The 24,588-nt window shown below is 31.5% G+C and overlaps 2 protein-coding genes across 2 annotated transcripts; one reads left to right on the top strand and one right to left on the bottom strand.

Moving 5' to 3' along the window:
- Positions 1-5,599: 5,599 nt before the first annotated feature.
- On the bottom strand, positions 5,600-12,977 carry LOC111697735 (Golgi-associated plant pathogenesis-related protein 1). The gene is made up of 11 exons (XM_023467834.1): positions 12,901-12,977; positions 11,719-11,804; positions 11,601-11,654; positions 11,500-11,524; positions 10,250-10,333; positions 9,523-9,584; positions 9,049-9,109; positions 8,611-8,686; positions 8,353-8,414; positions 6,173-6,212; positions 5,600-5,719 (listed from the first exon to the last, which is right to left on the bottom strand). Exons 2-11 carry the CDS (start codon positions 11,802-11,804, stop codon positions 5,670-5,672), a joined length of 600 nt encoding a protein of 199 aa, XP_023323602.1. The 5' UTR covers positions 12,901-12,977; the 3' UTR covers positions 5,600-5,669.
- Positions 12,978-15,600: 2,623 nt separating this feature from the next.
- Positions 15,601-21,296, top strand: LOC111697734 (Golgi-associated plant pathogenesis-related protein 1). The gene is made up of 10 exons (XM_023467833.1): positions 15,601-15,690; positions 15,835-15,941; positions 17,665-17,692; positions 17,979-18,062; positions 18,623-18,675; positions 18,901-18,967; positions 19,440-19,524; positions 20,059-20,120; positions 20,429-20,468; positions 21,177-21,296. Exons 2-10 carry the CDS (start codon positions 15,835-15,837, stop codon positions 21,224-21,226), a joined length of 576 nt encoding a protein of 191 aa, XP_023323601.1. The 5' UTR covers positions 15,601-15,690; the 3' UTR covers positions 21,227-21,296.
- The last annotated feature ends 3,292 nt before the right edge of the window (positions 21,297-24,588 follow it).

The following is a 24,588-nucleotide window of genomic DNA, read 5'->3' as shown; positions in this document are numbered from 1 at the left end:
CTTCCGCTTTATTTCCAAAATTATGGAATTCGCTTGAATTAGAGCTGAAACTAAACTAAAGAAACTAAATCTGCAAAACTTTTTAAAAGAAAAATCTTCAAAAACTATTTAGATAGTTATGCAAATTATATCTGTAAAAATATAACTGTTTTTCATGTCGATAAACTTAGTCTTTGCTATCTTCTTCACCCTGTAATTCATGAACATGATTCTAATATTGTACGTTACCCTCTGTTACAACCATCCCGCTGAGTACCCACCCTTTCCTTTATACTTTTTCACCCCCTCCTTACCTTATTCATGATTTATCATCATTGTTTTGTTTAAAATGTTCACTGTACAGTGTACATCCATTTATTTATTTCCAATTCTTATTCGCTTATAATGGGCCAACCAATCAAAACAACCAACTCTGGTTAGGCGGGTCCAAACTACATAGTAAATTGTGATTTATTATTTGTATTATCTCTTGCTTTGTAGTTGAATAAAAATATTAAATATGAAATATGAAATAAATATCCTTCCAACATTCCCCTGTATTACTCCAACACTTCTTGTATCCTTCTAACACTCCTTGTATCCTTCTAACATTCCTTGTATCCTTATAACACTTCTTGTATCCTTATAACACTCCCTGTATTCTTTCAACACTCCCTGTATTCTTTCAACACTCCCTGTATTCTTTCAACACCCCCTGTATTCTTTCAACACTCCCTGTATCCATCCAAACTATTTTTACTATTTCTGAATCTTATTGTATTAGAATTTCCCTATATCATAATATTCCTGAACCGTAATCTCCCTGCATCAGAATTTCCCTATATCAGAATATTCCTGAATCGTAATCTCCCTGTATCAGAATTTACCTATATCAGAATATTCCTGAATCATAATCCCCCTGCAACAGAATCGTCCTATATCAGAATATTCCTGAATCGTAATCTCCCTGCATCAGAATTTCTCTATATCAGAATATTCCTGAATTGTAATCTCCCTGCATCAGAATCTTCCTATATCAGATTATACCTGAATTGTAATCTCCCTGCATAAGAATCTTCCTATATCAGAATATATTTGAATTGTAATCTCCCTGCATCAGAATCTTTCTGTTTGGCTGTATCAGTATCTTTCAGTTTCAAAATCTCATGGTATCAAAATCTCTCTGTTTTGCACCTCTATTAGAACTTCCCTGTATCCTAATCTCCCAGGTATCACAATCTCCCTGTTTAAGAATCTCCTTGTATCGGATCTTCTCTGTATCCCAATCTCCCCGTTTCAGAATTCCTTGCATTGGATTCTCCATGTATCTGTATATTTCTCTGTATCGGAATCTCCCTGTATCTGTTTATTTCCCTGTATCGGAATCTCCCTGAATTCTCCATGTATCCGTATATTTCTCTGTATCGAAATCTTCCTGAAATCTCCCTGTATCCGTATATTTCTCTGTATCAAAATCTTCCTGAAATCTCCATGTATCCGTATATTTTTCTGTATCAAAATCTTCCTGAAATCTCCATTTATCCGTATATTTCTCTGTATTTGAATCCCTCTAAAATCTCCCTGTGTCCGTATAATTTCTCTTTATCGGAATCTTACTGAAATCTCCATGTATCTGTTTATTTTTCTGTATCTGAATCTCACTGAAAGCTCCTTGTATCCGTATATTTCTCTGTATCGGAATCTCTCGGAAACTCCTGGAAATCTCCATGTTTCCGTTTAGCCTGTATCCTAATCTCCATGTATCCGTATATTCCTGTATCTGAATCTCCATGTATCCGTGTACCCCTGTATCTGAATCTCCATGTATCCGTATATCTCTGTATCTGAATGATTATGAAAGATAAATGACTACACTAATTATTCTTCGTATTTGTACAAGGGTTGAGTAGGGGGAAGTATATGCACTACACACTGCAGTTTAGTGTACGCACAGGGTGTACAGGAATAAACTAGATACAGTTTATTATACAGGGTGTAATAAATTGTAAAAATGTATGTAAACAGCGTGTTTAAACAATAAAATGTTCTTTTGTTTGTAAGATTTTTTATAAATATTATAATTTTTTATATTCAAGAATTTTCTAATGTGAAAAAAGTAAACAAAGGTTTTATAGGAGAGTTTTTCATCTTATATTTCTATAGTTCAAAACATTACAAGTACTTAATAAAACGTATTGAATCTTAAAGAGAGATATCGTGAATTTTAAAACGTGGTTTTGGAGACACAATATATCTACTTTTTTGTAATATTTACATTTTATTTTTTGAATGTTTAGAAGGGAATTTCAAGTGACCCTCCATACAAAGATGACAATGCCAGATTTACAACGGTACCATAAAAAACTTTTTCTGATAAATTATACATTAGATATCCATGTTTTTGTTTCTTTAAACTGTTTATTTATAGTTGTGGCTTCTCTGCGAAAGTGACTGCTTCTTGAATCTCGCAGAAGTAAACTCTTTTCCAAGTCAGAAAAACGACAATATCTTCCACATTTTTGATCTGATCACTGTTTCAGGGGTTCAGTTGTGAAGTTGGCATTGCCATCTTTGAATGGAGGATCACTTGAAATTACGTTACAGTTTCTTTAAGATAGAAAACATTGGAGAGTTGTAAAAAGCATGTAAACCATACATCTGCTAAGTATGTACAATGTACATGAAATATCATTAAGTACATCTACGGTGGTAGGCGATTTTATCAATACAATGAAGACGACTTTTGATTTCAATTTTTATTTAGATCAAGCTCATTAACAGCATTGATACACTTAAACATATAATTAAAAGAGATGCTTTCAATTAAAAAAGCTTCTCTTTGATTACTTGTAAACTTTTAATTCAAAAAAAGGTTGTGAACAATTAAAATTAGATGAAAAGTCGTCTTTATTGTATTGATATTATCGCTTACCACTGTATGATATTTCAAACTATAATAATTTGATCAAACAGAATTTATTGTTTGGAATATCTAAGGTCTACGATATTGGGGTGCAAAGATACGGGAATTAGAAAATCAGAGTTTGTTGCAAAACCTCAATTTCTTTATATCACCGATTCAAATTATTCCCTACACTTTTGTTTTGATTCGGTGGTTCAAATTTGAACCGGAAGATGATAGTTCAGCGACAAAACTCAAATTCATTAAATTCACCCACAGGCATAAAATGCCATTCAAAAACTTATAATCTTACTCATGCAATAATTGAAACTTTTGCAGAAATCCTAACTTTTTTCCCGCAATTTCGAACTTACCAAAAGCAGTTTAAAATGACGAACATTTTGTTTGAAATGTTAGAAATATTTGTGTTCAAATTGTTCGATACTCCGAATAAAATAAGGTTTGTAAAAAATAGTTAAAGGGAGTGGTCACTAAAAATGAAAAGGGGTATAGGTTTACGGCGAAAAATAAGCGCTTTTGATCGCTACTAATCTTACTTCTACCTTTTGCGTCTATTTAAGGAGAAAATTGTTAAAAACGACTCACATAGAAGGACGCAGCGTCCATACAAATTCAGAAAGATGCAACATTCAACTCGGATCGTAAACAAATCAATTTAATTCCAAACAAATCATTCAGATATTACAAACAATAGCCATCGATTTTTTTCGACGCATTCGTATATAGTTAATATTTCATAATATTTTTGATTTTAAAAAAAAATAATTTTCACTGGCGCTGGATTTTTGACCATTCCCGGAAAATATGAAATTATCCTCAAATATCAAATATCCTCGAAACAGGAATAAATGTTTTCAGAAGTAGCTCTCAGATCATGAAAAATACAAAATATTATGAAACATCAACTATTTACGAATGCGTCGAAAAATAATCGATGACTATTGTTTGTAATATCTGAATGATTTGTTTGGAATTAAATTGATTTGTTTACGATCCGAGTTGAATGTTGCATCTTACTAAATTTGTATGGACACTACGTTCTTCAGCATGAGTCGTTTTTAACAATTTTCTCCTTATAGACAGATAGAAGTAATATTAGTAGCAATCAAAAGCGCTTATTTTTCACCGCAAGCCTATACCCCCTTTCATTTTTCGCGAACACTCCCTTTAAACGTAAAATTATCTCGCTATAATGAAAATGTGTTCGATAGGGAAGAATGTGTGTGGTTGAATTCTTGAATTGAATGCTACAAGTTTAAAGTATATTCTGACATATTCTTAAATAATAAATTACTGGAATTGAAGTCAATGAAATATTCAAACACCTGAGATATACTGAAGGTATGAAACCTTCAAAACTTTATTCAAAAAAGGGAAGGTTCATTAATTTTAAAAGGAGGTCGAGAATAGAACAGTGCTCATGAAATGTCCTGTCAATGAAATGTCCTGTCTATGAAATGTCCTATCTATGAAATGTCCTATCTATGAAATGTCCTATGAAATGTCCTGTCTATGAAATGTCCTATCTATGAAATGTCCTATCTATGAAATGTCCTGTCTATGCAATGTCCTATCTATGAAATGTCCTGTCTATGAAATGTCCTATCTATGAAATATCCTTTTTTATGAAATGTCCTGTCTATGCATTGTCCTATCTATGCAATGTCCTGTCTATGAAATGTCCTGTCTATGAAATGTCTTGTCTATGCAATGTCCTGTCTATGAAAAGTCTTTTCTATGAAATGTTCTATCCATGAAAAGTCCAATCTATGAAATAGCCTAGGCTATCTATGAAATGCCCTGTCAATGCAATGTCCTTTCTATGAAAAGTCCTGTCTTTGAAATGCCCTGTCTATGAAATGTTTTATCAATGAAATGTCCTATCTATGAACTGTTTTATCTATGAAATGTTTATCTATGAAATGTTTATCTATGACATTTCCTATCTTGTATTCTCATGTTTATTGGGAAACCCTATGTATCTTGTGTCTAAGTATAGCTTGTTAAATGTTTATATTCAGCAAACCAACCCGACTATTTATTGATTTGCATTTCATCAAGTCCAGTGTATGTAAGATAATGGGTATTGCAACTGAAAGGGAGCGTTCGTGAAAATTTAAAGAAATTGGTTACTTCTTTAATCTTCGTTTATTTACAACCTTAAAGGGACAATTCACTAAAAAGGAATCGAGGTTTCACACAAAATCTAGAAAGCTCCTGCAATATAGTTCCCCCTGAACTATCAAAACAACCTACCCTGGTCAGGCGGGTCCAGACTGCATTGCGATTGCTTATTTGAAATATTTTATGCTTTGTAGTTGAATAAAAATATGAAATATAATCGTTTCATGACAAGACGTAAACAAATTATTAAAATTATAATTTGTCGCATTGAACAAATTTGACCGCTAATTTTTAAAGTTTGGGTGCTAGGGGAGGTTGGGAAAAAATGTCAAAAAACAGTCGGAAAAATGTTAAAAAGAAAACTTTTTGTGACACATTCATTTTTAATGGCGTTAAAAATTTAGTTTTTAGATATGAACAAAAAAAGTTCTGGGCTATTTTAGATTTTATTTTTAAACGGACCGACCTTTTTACCGTACTGTGCGGGCTGAAACCTACCCATAGCATTAAAAAAAGGCGAAACAACTATGTGGAGGGATAAAGCATTTCATGGTTTAAAGAAATAGAAAAATATGATTGAAAGTAATATTTTATTTATTCCAATTAAGTGTTTTCAAATCTCTAATCAATCCATCACGTGTAATTAGGCTTTTGCCCTTGGAACATTATTTGCATAGTCTGTCCTCATGTTTCCTAAACATTAATAGTTATTTTTTAATTCAAAACAAATTACGGGGCATTTGTTTCAAAATGAAAATGAATATCAATACATTTCTATTTTATTGAAAAAAATGGAGTTTTTGCCACAAAATAAATTTTCTAATCCCTATCATTGTAACCTTATGGCATAAACCTTTGATATTTGAAACTTAGAATATTTGACCTCACAGAATTCATAGTTTGAAATATCTAATCACATCGGATTGCAGAGATATAGGGATTAAAACATCAGACTTTGTGACAAACACTTAGTTCCTTTAACAAAAGCAAGACAATGGTAACCTTCTGTGAAATATATCATCAAACAAAGGGTTATTTGTTTTGATATTCTTTGATATACAACAATTTTTATATTAAAATTAAGTTTATGTTATTGGCATGAAAATAAAAGCAGTTTTAATTCAATTTATAATTATTATTATTCACCTGGGGGATTATATTGAGCGACCACATACGATTTTCCATTCTTTTAAATTACATTTTTTATTTTTACATTTCATAACGTACATACATAACGTGCATAACGTACATAACGTACATAGCGTACATCTATATATAAATTTGGCTTGTCTGTCTGTTTGTTTGTTTGTTTGTCTGTTTGTATCCAATAAACGTCAAAACGGCTGAACCGATCGGGCCCAAATTTTTTGTGGGACATCTAGGGACCCCAGGGAAGGTTTATGAATGATCAAAATTTCAAATATTTGTCTCCATCAAAATTTGATCTTCATTAAATTTTTGAAAATTTTGAAAATCCACGAAATTTTTTGTGAAAATCCGCGAATTATTTTTGTTTTGTTTTACGATGTACGCAAAGAGAACATGTTCACAATTAATTTAGAAGACGGGCGCTAAGCGCCATCTAAGGCTAGTAACGTACATAACTCACATGAGGTACATACATAACGTACATAACGTGCATAACGTACATACCGTACATAACGTACAACCCCATTATAGTGAAATCCACTTTATACTTTTTATAGCCCAGGTGTTCTTCAGCTAAAAGCTGTAAATAGCATTTTATGTTTCCCTGATCATTTTATGTTTCTCTGATCATTTTATGTTTCTCTGATCATTTTATGTTTCCCTGATCATTTTATGTTTCCCTGATCATTTTATGTTTCCCTGATCATTTTATGTTTCTCTGATCATTTTATGTTTCTTTGATCATTTATGTTTCTTTGATCATTTTATGTTTCTCTGATCATTTTATGTTTCCCTGATCATTTTATGTTTCTTTGATCTTTTTATGTTTCTCTGATCATTTTATGTTTCTTTGATCATTTTATGTTTTCCTGATCATTTTATGTTTCTTTGATCATTTTATGTTTCCCTGATCATTTTATGTTTCCCTGATCATTTTATGTTTCTCTGATCATTTTATGTTTCTTTGATCATTTTATATAAAGTTTACCTCGACTTCAAAAGCAATTATTGTAATTAGAATGATTGTTTAGATCGGCTCAGCTACATTTTGCTTAGTCACATTTTGCCTAGTTATAACTTGCCTAGTCACATTTTGCCTAGGTAACAGTTTGCCCAGGTAACATTTTGCCTAATAACATTTTGCCTAGGGTAACATTTTTCCTAGAGTAACAAAAGAGCGAATTTTTTGCCTAGTCAATAATTTTTTCACAAAAAAATTTTCAACAATCCGAGATTTTTTTTTCAAAAATCCGCAACTTTTTGGCAAAAATTCGCAAATTTTGGAAAATAATTCAATTTTCTATAAACCAATCAGAAGGAGAGACACATTGAAAATGGCTCCCATGATAACTGCAGGGCTTACCATGCGGGATAAGCCCAACTGCATGGATAAAAATAACTTCTCCTATGTTTTCAATGGGTAGAGGGCAGAGACCAAGAAATGGCGGTGATCTTGCACTGCAACCCTAACAACGAGGATATCTACTGGATATCTACAGAAAAGGCTGTGATTGAGAAATAAGATAAATAATGATAAATAAAGATATAACCTGTAGGTATACCTATGTATACTCCATGGTGTAAACTGTAATTAAATATATATATATATATCTGATATGTAACCATATTTTATCTTTTGTAGAGTTATAGGAAGGTTAAAATTGGAGGAGAAGATACAATCCAATTGTCCTATAACATTTAATTCATTAAAATTTAACTGGATAAGCTTTAAAAAAATGTTAAATTGTTGACAAAAGGATTTGAGTCTTTGCAACAAACTCAAATCAAACCTGATGGTGTACATCTTTAATATTTTTAACTTAGATTAAAAGCTCTAGCAGAATTAATAGTTTGAAATATCAAAGGTCTACAACATTTGGTTGCAAAGATATAATAGTTAGAGAATCAGAGTTTGTGGCAAAGACTCAATTTCTTTGTTTAAAAAAAACAATAGGCAAAAAACATGGTCTTGCGTTACCTAGGCAAAATGTTACCCCAGGAAAAATGTTACTAGGCAAAAAGTTACCAAGGCAAAAGTGAACTAGGCAAGTTGTGACTAGGCAATATGTGACTAGGCAAATTGTGACTAGGCAAAATGTAGCTGAACCTTTAGATCATACATAAATAACCCATTACTCAATATGAAGGTTTCTTTTAAAAAATGCAATTTTATTTTCCTTTTTAGCTAAACCGACACCAAGTTCTCTAGATCCCTTCCAAACTACTTGAGTGAAGTGACCTAAACAGAAATAGAATGTTTTTAATCAAATGGCACTGACATTTTTGCTATACATTTTTAGAAATAATTGTTTTGATGATAAAGGAATTTAGTCTTTCCACAAACTTCAATATAAACCTTGCCAGAGGAAAAAAGCTAAGTTAAAATATAAAAGATCTACACTTTATTATAGTCTAAGTCTTAAAATGTTTTTTACCATATGATAGTAATAGTCCACTTGGGGGTTCCTTTCCAAAATAGTTTTTATAAGAACTTATCTCATTATACCAGGCCTAAACAAAATAAATAGATTAAAACATAGATAAAAAAACATTATAATATTAAGCTGCTTTATAAAATCATTTAAATTTTATTTTTAATACATGTATAAATATAAAAGTGGCTAAATAGGGTTAATAGTTGTAACCGGATTTTTTTTGAAGGAATTTGGTATTTGCCACAAACTCAAATTTATTCTTTTTTTGGGACTATAGTGTAAACCTTTGATATTTCAAACTTAGATGATTTGATTTAACACAGGTCATTAGCAAGAAATATTCAGGAAGACGACATTGGGTGGCAAAGTTTGTGGCAAAGACTCAATTCCTAATATAAACTAGTAAACGAAATCTCTAAAATAATTTCTTATGTTTACCGACACAATTTCTTTCCCAGATGGGGATACCCCTCGTTGAGACAAATTTTCTCCAGGCCCACTAAAAATAAAAAAATTAAAAAATACCTTTTAAAAAATACGATTTTTAAGATTAAATCAACATCATTTCTTTTACAAATAATTGACATATGTAAATTTTTGACCAATGTTAATATCAGGTGATTTGCTATAATTATTTACAAATCTACGGGCCACTTCAGATTTTCAAACAGTGGTAGGCGATTATATCAATACAATGAAGACGAATTTTGCTTGATGTTTGGATTGTTAACAAATCTTTTTTCGAATTACAAGTTTACAGGCATTAAAAGAGAAACTTTTTGATAGGCAGTTTTTCTTGAATTCTATGTTTATGTGTATCTTTTCCGTTTAACAGCTGGATATAAAAGCGAAAGTCGTCTTCATTGTATTGATATAATCACTTTCTACTGCATGTTTTATGTTAAAAGTTACCTATGTTTTAGCCATCCAATACTAGTCAGTTTATCCGCATAGTTTTGAGCTTTATTGCACATCTAATAAAATTGACGTTTTAAAATTGTCTAAAAGTGGGTGTAAGTGAAGTCTTAGTTTATTTAACCCTCCATTTAAAGATTACTTGCCCGATTTACAACGGTACCCTTAAAACATTTATCTGATCAAAAACGTGGAACTGGTAAGTAATAAATTCTAATAATTTCTCCATTATTTCTGATGCAAGAAATGCGAAAGTCACTTTTGTTGAGAAATTGGAATTAATCAGGTTTCAAAAACAAAACTTGAATATTTAATTCATATTTGATTAGAAAAAGCTTTTCAGGATACCGGCGTTGAGAACTAAACACATGCCACCCTCTTGAAATTACGTTAACATTTTTTTAAAGGGAGTGTTCGGGGTTAAAAATGCGTCGAAAAATAATCGATGACTATAGTTTGTAATATCTGAATGATTATTTGAAATTAAATTGATTATTTTACGATACGAGTCGTCTATTGCAACTTTCTGAATTTTGTATGGACGCTACGTTCTTCAGTATAAGTCGTCTGTAACAATTTTCTCCTTTTAGACCCAACAGATAAAAGTAAGATTAGCAGCGATCAAAAGCACTTATTTTTCGCCGTAAGCCTATACCCCCTTTCATTTTTTCGCGAACACTCCCTTTAACTTCTTAATTAGTTTGATAGACTTATGAAATTTTACCGATGTACTTAGTGTAAGGGGTGGAACTCCATGCATTCTTCTGTACTTGTTGTGTTCATCTAGAACCTCCTTGGCAAACCTCATCTGAAATTAATTATTTTTCATTGATTATTTTTTATAAAATTTGGCATTTACTAGAACATGAAAAATTCTGTCATTGTAAATTCAAGTGACGGTATCCTTAAAACCATTTTCTCACTCCTGTATGCCGAGTCCATTAACGCCTGATCCAATCAGGGTTCAGTATATCTTTCTATATATCTCAAGATCAAATAAAAGATATGAATCCTTCAATAGGCGATATCAGTAAATTCAAATATTTACCTCTACTAAAACTATAGTGATCTGATCAATAATCAATTTTTTAAGCTTGAAATGTATATCATTACTAGACTTTTAAGGCGCTTTGCGCCCATCTTCCATTTAAATTGTGAACATGTTCTTTTTGTTTACATTTTAAAACAAAGAAGAAAAAAATGTTGCGGATTTTTTAAAAAAAAAATCGCGGATTTTCAATTATTTAAATTTTTTACAAAATTAAAAACCTTTAAAACACATTTTTTTATTTTTATCATTCATAAACCTTCCCTGTGGTCACGTGATGTCCCACAAAAAATTTGGGCACGATCGGTTTAGCCGTTATGACGTTTATTGGATACAAACAAACAGACAGACACCCAAACAAACAGACAGACAAGCCAAATTTATATATAAATGATATTTCTTTAATTGTTTTAAAAGAATGCAAGTCGTTTAGAAAGGCAAGAAAACTGAAAATAATAAATTTTTAAAAAGAAAAACATTGATAAATAATCTGTACTTAGTCAGACAAAAATTGTTGTAACACATACTGGGCATACATACTAAACGGGCCGGTACGGTAAAAACTAGATATCCTTGTACCGGTACAATTCAAGTTTATATAATACCACTGTATTTCCACAAGCCAAAACCGAGCTTCCTTTTAAGTATTTTTGATTTAAAAAAACATTACTAAGGTATAGGTTCATTAGACAGTATGTTTACAATAAAGTTTACGATATACTGTCAAATGACGCTTCTACCTTGTAACTGAAATTCCATTCCTTTAATAAGAATGTAAGCAACGTACTACATGCAGTTTTGTGTACTGTATGTAAACATACGTTGTACTTCTTTATGGACGAATACGTCATCCCACAAGAATATTAAGTTAGGCTTAGGCCTAAGGAAATACAGTGTTATATTTTAAAATAAAAGTAAGATCTTACGTCCACACTTCCTCTTCTAACTCGCCTGCAGATGAAAACAAATTATTTTTATGTTAACAATATTGAATGTAAAACTGTATCTGTATAAAGATTATACTTACAAAAGAGATTGACCCTCCATTGGCAACCTTGAAATGTACATATCATCATTGGAACTAAATATTAAATTTGGCGTTAAAATTATGTTCTCATTGATTGATTGATATTGTTGATTCTTACTCAGATGTTAGGTTAAGGAGTTGGCTCATAGGACCATAGCTTTGAACTCCAAGAATCAGAAACCCAAGCATAAAAACTAACATCATCTAAAACATTATTATTAATGGAAAAATGAGGAAGAGATGCTAGGGTTAGTTTTTTTATTCGTTAGTTAAACGTTCCTGAACGACCCATTTTTTTAGTCGTTTAATAAAGATTTGAAAAGGTTTTTAAGCTGAATCGTATATTTTCCTTCTATTTTGATGTCTTTTTAACTGAACGTGATACAGTGAATCATGTTCGCACATTAAAATCTGTGGCTCAGTGTAATCAATTCAGTAAAATCGTTGGTTTTCCAAAAAAAATTAACCGTTCGTGAACGATTGAAAAATTGAAAAATCGTTCTTTAAACATCTGAAAGAAAGTGCCATGCAACGATCATAAACAATTCTAAATTGTTAGTTTTCTGACCAACACCATCTTTAATACAGAATTTTGTTCGTTTTTAAGTATATAAAGTTCGTTAACAAAAGATACTTTATCCAAGAATCATTTAATGAAGATTTCAAGGACATACAAATAGCTAAGAATTGTTTTTTATGTATGTCATAAAAAATAAACAAAAAGATCAGGTTTAAGATAATTGTGTATGCTTATTGAACGTTTTTTCAAGACGTTCATTAAACTTAAAAAGTGAGATAAATAAACGTAACGAAAACGCTCATCAAATAGACGTTTTTTTAAAATTGCCATTTCTTCAAAGAGGGTTGTACTTTTATTCAATATCCTGAACATTTTTAAATCCTTTTAAATCCTTACATTACATACTTTTAAAATAAAAATTTAAAAATTTCTGAAAATCTCAATTTCATAATACCATGTTCCAAAAAAGGTTATAAAATGTTCTGAAAAATGTTTAAACCTCAACACCAGGATGCCAAAATAAAAGCTTGATTTTTTTTCTTCTGCAATGAATTTTCAAATATTACTTCCACCAATGCCAATTTAAAAGAATTAAAATTGAAATGTTTTTTTTTGAAAATTTTGCTATTGACTCTATTTTCTCTACCACATTTTTTAGATTTAAGTAAGTTTGAAAACGAGGCTTTTATACTTACTGTCCCAGGCGCCCCCAGTGGAAAAAATTATTATATTTATATTTATCAAAAAACATTTTTAGAAAATTTAAATAAGTTACACTACCTTGCTTTCTAGCAACACTCTTTATAAAAATCTGAAACTAATTTTCTTATATGGACAAAATATCATGAATTTTTTTATTTCTAGAATAAAATATTTTTACGGCAAAAGTAATAAAAGTCTTTTTTTGTTAAATCATAAATCAATTTTATTTTTGGTGATTTTTACACCTTGCAAAAAGTTGTAAATTTATTAAAAGTTTATTTCAAATAAAAGTCATCACAATCAAATGAGAAATCTAAAAAATGTAAAAAATATGAATATGAAATCATAAATAAACTGATGTGGAAGACGATGCCTGGCCGCGTTAAACTAGTTCCACAAGATTTAACAGAATGAGATAGAACGGATACGGGGCATAAGTACTGATATCATCTCTACAGTCTACACGTGCGATATCGATATTGACTCTAGTTCTGAACCCTCTAGTAATAAGTTATAAGAAATATATATACTGGAAGTTATTTATGCGTTTTATTAGAGTCTGACTCACGTCCTCTATACTGACTTAGTTATTTTTTGTGGCAACTGGTTTCTATATTCACGGTACATTCCAGTTGAATTCATGTACTGGGCCGAATTTAAACTATTTAAACTAGCAAGGGCAAGCAGTACAGTACAAATACAGACTACATGAGGCAAAACGGGACTGTACACCAAATGAATGATCCCCTTCTAGTGAAATTAATGTGTTATATAGTGGTTATTTTTTTTTCTAGAAACGTATACTATTTCTAGAAATATAACATTCACTCTTAAATGGCTGAAGGGGGGGAAATGAACAACATTTTTAAGGAATCCAATGTTTAACAGGTTAAATTGTTAATTTTCTTCATTAATTCATTTTCGAGAAACTCTAGGATGGCCATTTTTGGTATTAATGTCTGGTATTCAAAAGTTATGAAGTCAACATATAATCCTGAGAAAATTGAGTTAAATATTTAAAAAGAAAATGATTCTTTGCAACAAGCTTTGATTTTTAAATTCCTATATCTTTGCAACCCAGTGTCGTAGACCTTAGATATTTCCAACTAAAAATTCTGTCAGATCAAATAATCTAAATTTGAAATATCAAGAGTTTACACCATCAGGTTGCACAGGTATAGTTGTTATAAAGTTTGAATTTGTGGCAAAGACTCAACTCCTTACTGAGGTTTAGTGTGGCCGATGTCGGTAGATTTGCGGAACAATCTGAGAGGAATCTTATGATTGGAAGATGTAAGCCCCAAGATTTTAGAAGAAATTCTGAGCATAGACATTTTTCGGGATACATAACTAAAACCAGAGATAAGAGAGTTACAGAGATCGATTAACACCTATATGCAATATTTTCCACAGCATGTTCTATTGTGTACACTACAAGTACTGTACACAGCCAATCAGGAGACATCTGTATTCAGGGATATTTAAGGATCCTTTGAAAAGGAAATGCAAAATATTAAAAAATAGACAATATTCATACACGTTATGTTTTATGTTTAAAATTGGAGTATTTCTTTAAAAGTTGTAAAACTCAACCCCTGAATGCAACAAATGGCCGTGAGATGTCAGTCAAAAAACATTACATGAAACCGTAGCATGACGTGCCGGGACACTATAGGCCTGCTCAGCCTTTCCAGGTAGAGTGTATGAGCAGTCTGTACTGTGTAGTCTGTGAATAAAACAAATAAACATGTATTGTGAATCAATAACAGGGGCGTGTTCAGTAATTTGTCCATGGGGGGGGGGGGGCTCAGCACCCGTTGGGGCATGTTTCTATTATACTCCTCCCCCCAGAAGTCTAAACGTACATTCAGACCCTTCTACCTTTAGAACTAGTGAAATCGATGATAATCTGCAGAATCTACTATTTTATTCTTATTTTAATTTTTCCCTGCCTGAATATCATTATCTGATTGTAACTAATAGATTTCAGAAAAAATAGTGTGTGAAATGGGAGAGATTGAAGTTTGCAGCAGCATATTGGGTCCCCTCCGCTGGAGCGGAGGCCACGAGAGGGAAATTTTTTCAGCGGAGGGAAAGCACAATTGAGGAGTAATTAGTGTCCTGAGTGTTAATAATTATCCCTCCTGTAGAGTAATTTATAGTATTAAGTCACAATTGTGCATTCCCTCCACTGAAAACAATTTCCCTCCGGTGGCCTACGCTCCAGCGGAGGGGACTCAGTTAATTAAAAAAAAATGACAAACAGTAATTCTTACTACTGTCGCAATATAAATAAATAGAAAAAATTAAGCAAAGCAAAAATAATATTCATTTGAAAAGATTTAAAAATTCCTAAATTTTACTCAATACAGAATTCAATACGGCAAACCCTGTGTACTCAATGATACCAAGTGAACTAAAAGGGTGAATTATTCGACAATGTTAACTGTATACATCACAGCCAACTAGGACAGGAGCACTCTATACATCACAGCCAACCTGGACAGGAGCTCTGTATACATCACAGCCAACTAGGACAGGAGCTCTGTATACATCACAGCCAACTAGGACAGGAGCTGGATAGCTATGTCCTGATCAGCCAACTAGGACAGGAGCTGGATAGCTATGTCCTGATCACCATGCTTTGGTATTTTTTTGTGGCACTTAGATGTGCTACTGCTATTCCTATAATTTAGATGTTTATGTTTAAATGATACATCTTTTTTAATCAATAAAACAGTTCTGAAATAAAATTTTATTAATGACATTTATTGATAAAGATCAAAAGTTTTATGACTCCAGATGTTTTTTTTTGGATTTTAGAAAATTTGTTTTAAAATTCAGTTCCAATCTTTCCGGTAAGACAAGGTATTATATTAATAGTAAAGAATAATAATAATAATTAATATTAATAAATAATTTTAAAATCATTAACATTTAAAACGTAAAAGTTTTATAATTGATTTAATTTAATTTTGAAAAAATATTGATTTCTATTTTTAATTTTTTTAGATGATCGCAGTTGTTATCCTTGGTTTAATGATTCTTGGAGTCGAGAGCTCTAATACTTTAGAATCCAACTCCTCTTCAGATTCAGCTGAAAGTATTGATTCTATTTTGTAAGTATTTTCTAACTTTTTTGCCACAAACTCAGATTTTCTGATTCCCATATCTTTGCAACTCAATGCCATAAACCTTAGATATTTCAAACTATGAAACCATCAGGTTGCAAATATGAAGGGATTAGGAAATTTGAGTCTGTTGCAAATAGGGATGGGCAAGAGTCAGATTCGTTTTACAGAAAAGTTTTATGTATTTAGACTTTTAACAGGTTTAACAACAATATGAGAAGGTTCCAACATTTTAAAACTTTAATCTGCAGAAGTTTCCTTTTATCAAACATGCAAATTTGTTCTCCAAGGTGAAAATTTATGGCAAAAATGAACCGAAAAATATCGCTTCTAAATCTACGTCTGGGGAAAATCTTTTAAAATCCTCCTGAAAATTGATAATTTTTAATTGTGGTGTCTTGTACTTTTCCAAATTTATGTACAAGAGAAAAAGAAGGCAATTGACAGAACTCCTTTCTTTTACTTTGTTTTTAAAGATAAAAAACTAAAATATTTTCTCTAGTACTTTTATACATTTATAAAGTAGTAATCTCTGTTTTTCTGTGTGTCCGTCTATTAGTGTTTAAATCCTATCATAAATCAAGAACCCCTTGACCGATTTGCTTTAAATTTTGAATTAATACTCGGGAGAACCACGAGAATAATCATAGCTCATGGTGGGCACATTTCTAAATTTAGGGATGTTTAAATGTTTAAAGAGGAAGTGTTGTTTCTAGACAAAGCTGGATTCCCAAGATTATCATAAATTAAGGTTTACAGGGTAATTCTGCAAACTTTTTTTTGAACATAATTCAAAATTAAATAAAATCAAATATAACTTTTTACAGAGAGCCAAAAATGGGTTTCCCGAAGTTCTGGCTACCACGGTCCACCATACAAAAAGGTTTAATTGGTGGTCATCACTCTAGTATGCCGAGTCCATTAGCGCCTGATCCAATCAGGGTTCAGCCATGTGTTTGGTGTATATTCTGAACCAATAGAAATTGCATGGAGGGTAATGTCTATCTTTCTATCTAGCTCATTATCCAATTAGAGATAAATCCCTATATTGGCGCTATAGCAGTACATGGAAATATTTACTTCTACTGAAACTATGGTGTCATTTGAAATTACAATGACAATTAGTTGATTATTTAGAATAAAGTTTGAACAACAAGCTTCTAGAGCCCATGGTTGAATAAATTAGCACTCAGATCTCAGCTGTCCTTGAGACTTATTGTCTTGAGCTTTCAGATTTAAGGTGCATTGGTACTAACTCCTTTAGGAATTAAGACTCGAGCGAAAACTTTTAAATCACAGGTTCTAATTAAGTTATTTTTTGACTAGGCTGTGTGAATTCTTTAGTATTTTTTAATTTGTAATACTATATTATATCTTTAAAATCTATATACAGTCATAACCAGAAAACTCGTAAATAGGAAGACGACTACATATATATATCGAAATAGGAAGACGACTATATATGGAAATAGGAAGACAACAATATATGGAAATAGGAAGACGACAATATATGGAAATGTACTTGATGTTGTTATAAAGCAAATAATTTTACTAGGCACTTATTAAATCACAAATCAAGTGAAATGGGTCTGTTTACAATGAATAATTTCTGTTTCCCATTGGACTATCTAAAGTCATAAATTAAGCTTAAAAGTCGTCTTCCTATTCCAGAGTTTTCTAGTTATCACTGTAATTTATGTTTTTCATGTAGACGAGTGAAAAGAGCCATGGGTCTTAATGTAAGACATTTCATAAATTTCTTAAAACATTCAAAGGAATTGAGTCATTGCCACAAACTCTGATTTTCTAATCCTTATATCTTTTCAGCTCAAAGTCGTAGACCTTGAATATTTTGAACCATAAATTTTGTTAGATAAAACATTCTAAGTCTAAAATATCAAAGGTTTATACCATCAGGTTGCAAAGGTATGGGGATTATTACATTTGAATATTATTTCATTAAATCAATGTACAAAGGCAAGTACAAGTTTTCAAATTTCAGAAAGCTGATCGAATTTTTTTTAGATGAAATTTGCCCAGGAGGTTTTAGATGAGCATAACAAGTACAGGAAACTACATGGAGTTCCACCACTTAAACTTACGGAGACGGTAAACAGTTAATTTCAACATCAATGGGACCGATAAACATACTTTAATAATCTCCATTGATAGAGGGGCATGTGTGAAACACAACGGTATACCCTTTAAACCACTCCTGTATGCCGAGTCCATTAGCGCCTGATACAATCAAGGTTCAGTCATGTGTTTGTTGTCTATTCTGAACCAATAGAAATAGTATAGCGGTAGCATCTATCTTTCTATCTATCTCATTATCCAATTAAAGTTATGAATCCTTCAATCGGCGCTAACAGTAAATGAAAATATTTACTTCTACTGAAACTATAATGAAACTGTTGTCTGAACTAAAAATAACTAATTTATACTTATTGATTATTTTCGGTTGCAGTTTCTCTATACATGTGACTTGCGGATTTATTGTTACAGGAACAATGATCGGAAATTGAGAGAATTTGTTATACACGCTAGAAAAACGACTATTTCTTTGACCTTATTGATTATAAGATAGCAGTTTAAAGGGGGTTCTGTAGTAGATCGAGCACATGAAATTCGTCTATTTAATGAAAATAAAATTAAGTTTTAATTTTCAGATGATGCTACGTGCTCATTTTTCTGTAGGAGAAGTATCCAACCTCAGACCTAGGTAACCTTAACCCTATCCTGTTTGGGCAATTTTTATTTTATAAAGGTGGGGGGGGGTATGGTCCCATCTCCCCCTATTATATTGCTCTTAAAGTTGAGGGTTATAGTATGAAACATGTCAATAGTCCAATTATTCCTAGTTATTCAAAAAGAAATTAGACCCTAACTTTACATGGCGAGGCGCTGGTAAGAAAAAAACTTTCAAAAAGTACGTTTTTTTTTGCAGTGGTACTTTTTATGGAGAAAATGTGTATAAAGGAGAGGGACCACTGTCAGCTAAACAAGTTGTGGAGGTAATACTCACATTAATGTACAGAGCGTCCCATATCATATTAGATTATCTCCATGTAACGCCAAAATAAACTTAAAATACCCGAAAACCCTTGTATTTTTCGCAAGAAGATTCTTATTAGCCTTAAAATCAATTTTTCAAAATGATGATTCATTCTTCTTAAATTTTCTGATTAGTCCCGAAAATCGTAATTTAGACCGATTGACGATCTAATATGATGTGGGACACCCTGTACATAAATAACTAACAGGGTGCTTCGCGTCCATCTTTGATTTTAACTTTTAATTGTTGCTCTATCTACGGCAAACACTCTTATTAAATTCTGAAAGAATAACAAAAAAAATTCTCAGAATTATCTATATTTTTTGTGGTTGTTGTTCAAAAATCAAAATTTATTTGATACAAACAAACTTTCTAGAAAAGCATATTTAGATTACCGTTCACAGTGCAAAGATTAATTTTTGTCTTTTTAGAGTTGGTACAATGGAATACAATATTATAAAAACTTTTTTGGAGGCGAGCCAAAAGAAGTATCAAAAGATGAAAAAAAGAAAATAGGTAAAAATAAAACTATGAATTTTTGGACTTTATTAGTAATAGAAAGGCTTTTTTGAAACTTAAAACATAAAATTGCAAAGCTGACAATTAGTCTACAGTGATAACCAGAAAACTATGAAATAGGAAGACGGCTTTATAGCAATACTTAAATGATGTTAAAAAGCAAATAGCCTTACTAAAAAGTTATTAAATCACTAATTAAGTTAAATGGGTCTGTTTAAACTGTACAATTGCTGCATACCATGCTAATTGGACCATTTAAAGTCATATCTTAAGTCTGAAAGTCGTCTTCATTATCAGAGTTTTCTGGTTATCTCTGTAGAAGTAGAATGTCAATTTATGCAATATTACTGGTTCGAATTACAAGTTTTGATCTGATGCACAAATTTGAAAAGAGCAAATTTAAGCGGTTACATATAAAAATTCAAAACATTTTATCCTTCTCAATAACTCTTCAATAAGAGGAGATATGACAAATAAATGATTTTAGTCTAAAGTGAAATTTCCTTTAGATTGACGTGATCTGATATTTAGGTCAGTTTGCTCAGATCATTTGGAAGAAAACTACTGAGCTAGGTGTTGGTGTAACGCAAAAGGAAAAAATCATTGTATTTTAAAACATGAATATAAATAATTTAATACAAAACAACTAAATAGGATAAAAATATTTAGTCTTTGTCACAATCTCAGGTTGTTTATTCCCCCTACACTTTTGCAACCAAATATATGTCATAGACTTTTGATAATATTTTTAAAAAATATTTTTAAAAAACTCAAAATTTATTTTTACCTTTAATTAAATTTCTTAAAAAGTAATAAAGTCAAAAACGTTGAAAGTAATCATGCAAGGAGAGTGGGGTGATTAGTTTATTTTTTGATTTAAAATACAATGACTGTTGTTTAGAATGGACAATGGTTCGTAGTTACAGCATATAATCCAAGAGGTAAAACCCCACTCCTGTATGCCGAGTCTAGTAGCGCTTGATCCAATCAGGGTTTAGTCATGTGTTTGTTGTCTATTCTGAACCAATAGAATTGCGGTAACATCTATCTTTCTATCTAGCTCATTATCCAATCAGATTTATAAATCCTTCAATTGGCGGTTTCAGTATATGGAAATATCCACTCAACTGAAACTATAGTGCCCCGTTCTTAGCTACTTTCCCAAAGACATTTTCCCAAGCGGCAATTTCCCAAGGTTATTTTCCCAAGTAGCAACTTCCCAAATGGGCAATTTCCCAAATGTATCTTAGCAACAACCCTCGGCCGTGGCCCATTCTAGCCTCAGCTCTCGGCCCCAGTTGCAGACGGAAGCCTTAAAGTACCTAACACTAGATTCCCAACATGAAAAGATTTAGGCAAGAAGGTGATCTTAACTGGCAGCAGCATACGTACACTTTTTGATGCTCCCTTTATAAACATTTGATAACATTAAAAACATTTGATAACATTAAAAACATTTGATAACATTAAAAAAAACATTTGATAACATTAAAAACATTTGATAACATTAAAAACATTTGATAACATTAAAAAAAACTTTTTAAAAAGCTTTCAGTTTGATTTTCCCCCCTGAGATTCTAAGAATAATTAGAGGTTTAATTTCAGTAGGTATTTTTTGTAAATTATTAATATGCTGTTATTTTTTTTAGGATTGAGTTATGGAAGTTACAAAGAAAATGTTCTGAGGCCAAAAGCTTGAAAAATTGTGTATTTTACTGAAAAATGTATAACTGGCATTAATAAACTGCTATTTTTCAAAGTCTATAAATTTTAAATTGATTCCTGGGTTGAAAAAATGCAATTGGGGGTTTAAAAATGTTTTGTAAAAATATGAATGATGAATAGATTCCTTAATTCTGAATTTACATGATTTTGTGAGATCAACAAGGTGTGATCGATAATCAACGCGACTGGTGAAAATTATGAAACTGCTAAACTGTCTTTATATTTATCAGACCCCCATCTCTCCCCATCCACCCCCCCAAGTCACCCTTTCTTCCTCACCCTTTTTTCATCAAATTAAACATTTATTGAGAAGAATAAACAAATTTTGATCCTAGATTTTGTGACCGGATGAATTTTGATCCTAGGTTTTGTAACCGGATAAATTTGATCCTAGTTTTTGTAACCGGATAAATTTTGATCCTAGATTTTGTAACCGGATAAATTTTAATCCTAGGTTTTGTAACCGGATAAATTTTGATCCTAGATATTGTAACCGGATAAATTTGATCCTAGTTTTTGTAACCGGATAAATATTGATCCTAGATTTGTAACCAGATAAATTTTGATCCTAGATTTTGTAACCTGAAAAATTTTGATCCTAGATTTGTAACCTGATAAATTTTTTTCCTAGATTTTTCAACCGGATAAATTTTGATCCTAGTTTTTGTAACCAGATAAATTTTGATCCTAGATTTAGTAACCGGATAAATTTTGATCCTAGTTTTTGTAACCGGATAAATTTTGATTTTAGATTTTGTAACTGGATACATTTTGATCCTAGATTTTGTAACTGGATAAATTTGGATCCTAAATTTTGTAACCGGATACTTCTTTTATAGTTTAGAGTAAAATCAAAGCTAGACGAGCCATGAGGTCACAAAGTCACAAGTAATTTTATTCAATATGTAGAAATCTATATGTAGTTATAGTTATAGTCTTTATTTTTAAACACAAAATAGAAAATAATACTGTATAATGGTTTTGGTAAAAATGAATTAGAAAAGAAAATTTAATATGAGCCAATTAAAAATATTATGTTCAATAAAATTATTTGATCGGTATTTGTTTTGAAACTATTCATGTTAAAATCCCAACTGAATATATATCCCTTGTGCATTTACAAGTATGATACTTAATTAGCACTCAAATAATCAAATAATCAAAACATTTTCAGGAATGGATTTATTGAACTTATAAATTAATATTAATTCAGCAAAGGTAGCAATGTGTACGTATTCTCCTTGACTGTAGTAGACTTTAACATCTACCATTAGCACGGGTTTGCACCCGACTTAACCTTCTTGTCAGTGCTGGTATTAAGTATTAAGTATTAAAGGTATTAAGACTTTGCCACATAACTAGAACATTGTAATCTCTATATCTTTGCAACCTCATCAAACTTGGATTATTTGAGCAAACAGAATGCATAATTTGAAATAAGGTTCACGATGTTGGGTTGAAAATATTTAACAGCTTCTCCTGCAGCAGAACTGACTATCTATCTAGTTTGCAGCAGAATTGACTATCTGTCTAGTTTGCAGCAGAATTGACTATCTGTCTAGTTTCCAGCAGAATTGGCTATCTGTCTAGTTTGCAGCAGAACTGACTATCTATCTAGTTTGCAGCAGAATTGACTATCTGTCTAGTTTGCAGCAGAATTGACTATCTGTCTAGTATGCAGCAGAATTGACTACCTGTCTAGTTTGCAGCATAACTGACTATCTGTCTAGTTTGCAGTAGAATTGACAATCTGTCTAGTTTGCAGCAGAATTGACTATCTGTATAGTTTGCTGCAGAATTGACTATCTGTCTAGTTTGCAGCAGAATTGACTATCTGTCTAGTTTGCAGCAGAATTGACTATCTGTCTAGTTTCCAGCAGAATTGGCTATCTGTCTAGTTTGTAGCAGAACTGACTATCTATCTAGCTTGCAGCAGAATTAACTATCTGTCTAGTTTGCAGCAGAATTGACTATCTGTCTAGTATGTAGCAGAATAGACTATCTGTCAAGTTTGCAGCAGAATTGACTATCTGTCTAGTTTGCAGCAGAATTTACTATCTGTCTAGTACGCAGCAGAACTGACTATCTGTCTAGTTTGCAGCAGAATAGACTATCTGTCTAGTTTGCAGCAGAATTGGCTATCTGTCTAGTTTGCAGCAGAATTTACTTTCTGTCTAGTTTGCAGCAGAATTGACTATCTATCTAGTTTGCAGCAGAATTGACTATCTGTCTAGTTTGCAGCAGAATTGACTATCTGTCTAGTTTACAGCATAATTGACTATCTGTCTAGTTTGCAGCAGAATTGACTATCTGTCTAGTTTGCAGCAGAATTGACTATCTGTCTAGTTTGCAGCAGAATTGACTATGAGTATAATTTAAATTTCGGATGATATCTAATACGGTATAATTGGATTATTTACAGATATCAGTTACACTTTATTTATAAAAAAAATATCGCACATTTTATGTTCTTTAAAATATTAAATATTAAATTTAATTTCTACTAAAGGGTCTATTAGCTTTATGAACACCTTCTTAAAATTAGAAATCCACCAATACATATACAGTCATAATCATTCATACCCGGAATTATTTGACAGTTAATCTGACGTCTTTTGTGAATCATATTTGTAAAGTTAGATTGTAAAGTCGTCTGATTAATTGTAAATTAATTCAAGGTCTTTCTGATAAGGAATGTACAAAAAATATATTTACAAAGACAATTCAAGCTAAAGTTCGTTTTACAGGGTTCAAAGCTATCACGAAAACAAGTGACGCATTGTTCTAAAATGAACCTTTCTAAGGCTACAAAAAAGTAAAATATCAATTTGGATATATTTTTTGATCAAAATTCATGAAAACTGATCAACCCCTTTAAATAATGCCTGTTCTGCATGTTTTAACAGATTTTAATGTTTACTTTTAAAAATTCTTAAATTATGTTTAATATGTTGATAACATTGACAGTTTTAATCTGTGTTTATATTGATGTATATAAGCCAGACATAGCAATTAAAATTCAAAGAAAAAATTCAAATAAACAAAAAATACGTCATCATAGAGATTTGCAATTTGCATGCAATTTGCAATTTGCAAGTACAGGGGGGAAATAGTTCTAAACAAGTAATTAACACCACTAACACTGAGTGTTGAAAATTAAGTACTTAACACAAGCTCAAATTGTCTAATCCCTATATATTTGCAGCCTGATAGCCTATACCTTTGGGCTTTGATATTTCAAACTAAGATTATTTGATTAAGTTCTACCACATTGGGGTGTAAAACTATAGGGATAAGAAATTTAGAGTTTGTGGGAAAGACTGAATTCCTTTATCC

The sequence above is a fragment of the Eurytemora carolleeae genome, unplaced genomic scaffold (assembly GCF_000591075.1).
Source record: "Eurytemora carolleeae unplaced genomic scaffold, Eaff_2.0 scaffold4, whole genome shotgun sequence".
NCBI classification, from domain to species: domain Eukaryota; kingdom Metazoa; phylum Arthropoda; class Copepoda; order Calanoida; family Temoridae; genus Eurytemora; species Eurytemora carolleeae.
This window is presented reverse-complemented; position numbering and strand designations above follow the sequence as displayed.